Genomic DNA, 3,987 nt, shown 5'->3' with positions numbered 1-3,987 from the left:
CAATTATTGTTCACGAAATCATTGAATAATTGGCCAGAAAACTCAAAGCATTAAGAACATGATTAAAATCCACACAAGATCACCGAATTTTAAATAAGAATGTAAAATAAGAAATCAATCTTGCACCAAGATCTTCTTCCCCTTCCAATTTATACTTCAACCCTTGAATTGCTTGTTATTTTGTTCTCTTGAATTCTTCTATTTTGATTCGCCAATTATGTTATCTTGTCTCTCAATGTGTGAAGAATCTTCCAAAAGTGTGAGAAAGAAGTATTTATAGGTGCCTCCTCCATTTGTGTAGAAAGTGGGATTTTTATGGATTTCAAAACAGTTCAAAAACGCGCCCTAAACAATCCTGGTGCAGCGCCTAAGTGCTGCGAATAAATTCAAGTAGGGCCTAAGTGCCACGCATGCAACGCCTAAGCGCTGACTTTCGAAAAAAATTAGAAACATAGCGCTCGCGGGATCGCGCTTGGACGCTGTCGTCAATTCGATCGCACTGCACAACTTTCAGTATTTTCATCATAATTTTTCTCCGGATATCCGATCAAGGTGATTCAAGATGCACTGGCAAACTAACTCAAAGGGATACAACTTTGTTTCAGATACCATTTTCAAATTCAATCATTTGCTATGTCAAAAATGGGTCTCAATATGAGCCTAAAAACGATGCATACATTTCTTTGATTGGAACTTGATGTGTGATCATAATTTGATTATATTTAATCACCCTGATGCCTTTCTTTATTCAATTGACTCTAAGAACTCTTGAATCTTTATCGTGAGGTCCGACACAACTTTTGAGTATTTGCACTTTATTTCCCGAACTTTGGACCTCTTACACTTAGCCCATTTTCTCTAATTTTGGTAACTTTTGCTTATTTCCTTCAATTTCTTGTACCGTTATTAAATTTTACCTATTCAACACGAAATGCAATAATTTATACCATAATTCATCCGAGAAACAACTAAATACTATCGTTTTATAGTTTTGAATAATTGTATAAAATAAACTTATTAGGTCACTTTTAGTTGGATGGTCTTATATACATGACATTATTATTGACTTGACTCGTTGCATGTCAAATCTCGAAACAAATCTCCAACGTCAATTGTATCCATCCACTCAATTTATTTCTCTCTTATCCACCCAACACTTGAGATAACGTAACTTAAATATTTCAAAATTTTAAATTCAAAATATTGCGATTTATTGGGCCTATAATTTATGGATCATCCATTGTGGATGGAATCATATACATAGTGAGATTATTATCTACTTAAATCAAGACATCAAATCTCAAAACACATCTTGAATGTCAATTGGGTCTATACACCTACTTTATTTCTTTCGTAGCCACTCAACGCTCGAGATAAACTTAAATAGTTTAAAATTCAATCGTGATTTTAACTATTATCTAGTCCTTTATGGATCATTCACATCTTATACACAAACATTATATTATTATCCATTTAAATCATGACATATCAAATTTCAAAAACTTCTTGAATGTTAATTGGTTTCGTCCATACGTTTTATTTCTCTCTTATCCACTTGCCGCTTTAGCCAATGAAATTTGAATATTTAAGAATTCGAAATATCGCGATTTGAACAATGTAATACCATTTGTGGATTATCCACCGTTGGATCACACATGCCTATTATCAATCACGATCTTGAATCTCCTGTCATCCAAGAGCCCTACACCCACCCACTCCCTCATACGTGTAGTGACGCGATTGACACTAACTAAATCTCTCCATTGGAATCCTCGATACCAATCCCACACCAACCCTAGACACATTGAAAAATATCTATAGCCCCTTTCACTCCGCATTTTGCACATCTCACTCTCTTTTCATCTTTCTTCTTTCATCAATGGATTCTATTACTCTTCTCTGCACTGCCGCCTTTTTAGCTGGTGGTCTTTACTGGTTTGTTTGCATCCTTGGATCCGCCGAACAGAAGGGCAAGCATGCGGTTCAACTCTCTGGCGGTTCCATAGCTAAGGAGAAAGTCCAGGACAATTACGACCAATATTGGTCCTTTTTCCGCCGTCCCAAAGAAATCGAGACAACCGAGAAGGTGCCCGACTTCGTTGACACCTTTTATAATCTTGTGACTGATATTTATGAGTGGGGTTGGGGCCAATCTTTCCATTTTTCGCCATCGATTCCTGGTAAATCTCACCGAGAGGCCACTCGCATCCACGAAGAAATGGCCGTGGATCTCTTAAATTTGAAGCCGGGCGCTCGTATTCTTGATGCGGGGTGTGGTGTAGGTGGTCCGATGCGGGCGATTGCAGCCCATTCAGGGGCTAATGTAGTCGGAATCACCATTAACGAATATCAAGTAAATCGGGCGAGGGCACACAACAAGAAGGCCGGCCTTGATAAACAATGCGAAGTCGTGTGCGGCAATTTCCTCGAGATGCCCTTCGGTGATAACAGTTTCGACGGAGCCTATTCAATTGAAGCCACTTGCCATGCACCAAAACTGGAAGATGTATACAGCGAGATCTACCGGGTTTTAAAGCCCGGATCCATGTATGTCTCGTATGAATGGGTGACCACTGAATTGTACCGTGGGGGCGACCCGGAACACCTGGAAGTAATCCAGGGAATTGAGAGAGGCGATGCACTACCCGGGCTAAGGAGTTACAAGGATATCGCAGAGGTTGCGAGAAAGGTGGGATTTGAAGTAATAAGAGAGAAGGACTTAGCCAAGCCACCTGCAAATCCATGGTGGAGTAGGCTTAAAATGGGGAGGATTGCATATTGGAGGAATCACATTTTAGTTACGATTCTTGCTTGGGTAGGGATTGCTCCTAAAGGCGTGGTTGATGTGCACGAAATGCTTTTCGTCACTGCTGATTACCTGACTAGAGGTGGCGAGTCGGGAATTTTCACTCCTATGCACATGATTCTTTGCAAAAAGCCTGAGATTAAGTCATCGTCATAGAGAGTTTGGTGTTCAATTTGATCATAATAATCTATGTTAGATTTTGTTGGTTATTTGAATAGAAAATTTGCAGTCTTGATTTCCTTCCTTATTAGCTGCTTGTGTTTTAGATTGGGGAGATGCTGATGCCAAAAATAAAATGACAAATTGAGGATGAAACGTGAGTCTCCAAACTTGAATATTTGTCTTGTATTGTGTAGTTATAGGTTAGATGTTAATTGCTGCTATTTATTGCACACGTCTATGCTTTTATTAATTACTAGTGAATGCATGTGCATTGCGCATGTAGTGAGTGATGTAGTGTAAGTAAAAATGTTGGATTTTGATTTTGTGGGATTTTTAATGGAAAATGAAACCTGCTTTGATTGAAGATTATATTGGATTATATAAATAGATCATAATCAGTATACTTCAGATTTGTACCGGCTATGACTTCAATGCCATTGTAAATGTATTCTCTGGGTAACTTGGGATCCGATTGCCTAGTTTGCAAAAGCGTTTGAGGTCTTCAATCTAAATGGAAGAACAAAATTAATTGTACGGAATTTCTATCGAATTTAGCTATGAAATTAACTATTGGCATGACATTCATCTACTTCGACTTTCTTCCAGCATATGAAGAAATCATAAGTTAGCTCAAAAGAAATCTCCACTTGACAAATAATGTGCATAATTTTAACATTTTATAATCTTCCTTAAAAAACTTTCAATTTTAATCCACATTAACAAACATATTGTAATTGAGCTAATTGGCTAACGCAATGTTTGCCAATGCTTAAATTTGGCTCTTTTAACTGCTTTTACCAACTAACTTTTAAGCACGGCCTAACACATGACAGGAAGGGTATCACATTTATCAGTAAGAATAGAAGATTTAGTTCATAAGTAGCTGAACTCTCATCTTGTACAAATAATCCATATTACCAGGAATCCAAGTCCAATGTTTGACCAAAACACTTACATTATTCATCTCAACTCACTGAAATTCACCCTCAAAATGTTGCAAGGATATTGACCAATTTCCC

At 37.7% G+C, this 3,987-nt stretch overlaps 1 protein-coding gene across 1 annotated transcript; it reads left to right on the top strand.

Moving 5' to 3' along the window:
- The first annotated feature begins 1,770 nt into the window (after nt 1-1,770).
- LOC111381993 (24-methylenesterol C-methyltransferase 2-like) lies at nt 1,771-3,291 on the top strand. The gene has a single exon (XM_023005849.1). It carries the CDS (start codon nt 1,880-1,882, stop codon nt 2,960-2,962), a length of 1,083 nt encoding a protein of 360 aa, XP_022861617.1. The 5' UTR covers nt 1,771-1,879; the 3' UTR covers nt 2,963-3,291.
- Nucleotides 3,292-3,987: the final 696 nt, after the last annotated feature.

This window comes from Olea europaea, unplaced genomic scaffold (genome assembly GCF_002742605.1).
Source record: "Olea europaea var. sylvestris unplaced genomic scaffold, O_europaea_v1 scaffold2414, whole genome shotgun sequence".
Classification (NCBI taxonomy): Eukaryota; Viridiplantae; Streptophyta; class Magnoliopsida; order Lamiales; family Oleaceae; genus Olea; species Olea europaea.
This window is presented reverse-complemented; position numbering and strand designations above follow the sequence as displayed.

What these genes read in the sequence shown, in the direction of transcription:
- LOC111381993 (XM_023005849.1), top strand. Translation starts at nt 1,880, where the DNA reads ATGGATTCTATTACTCTTCTCTGCACTGCCGCCTTTTTAGCTGGTGGT.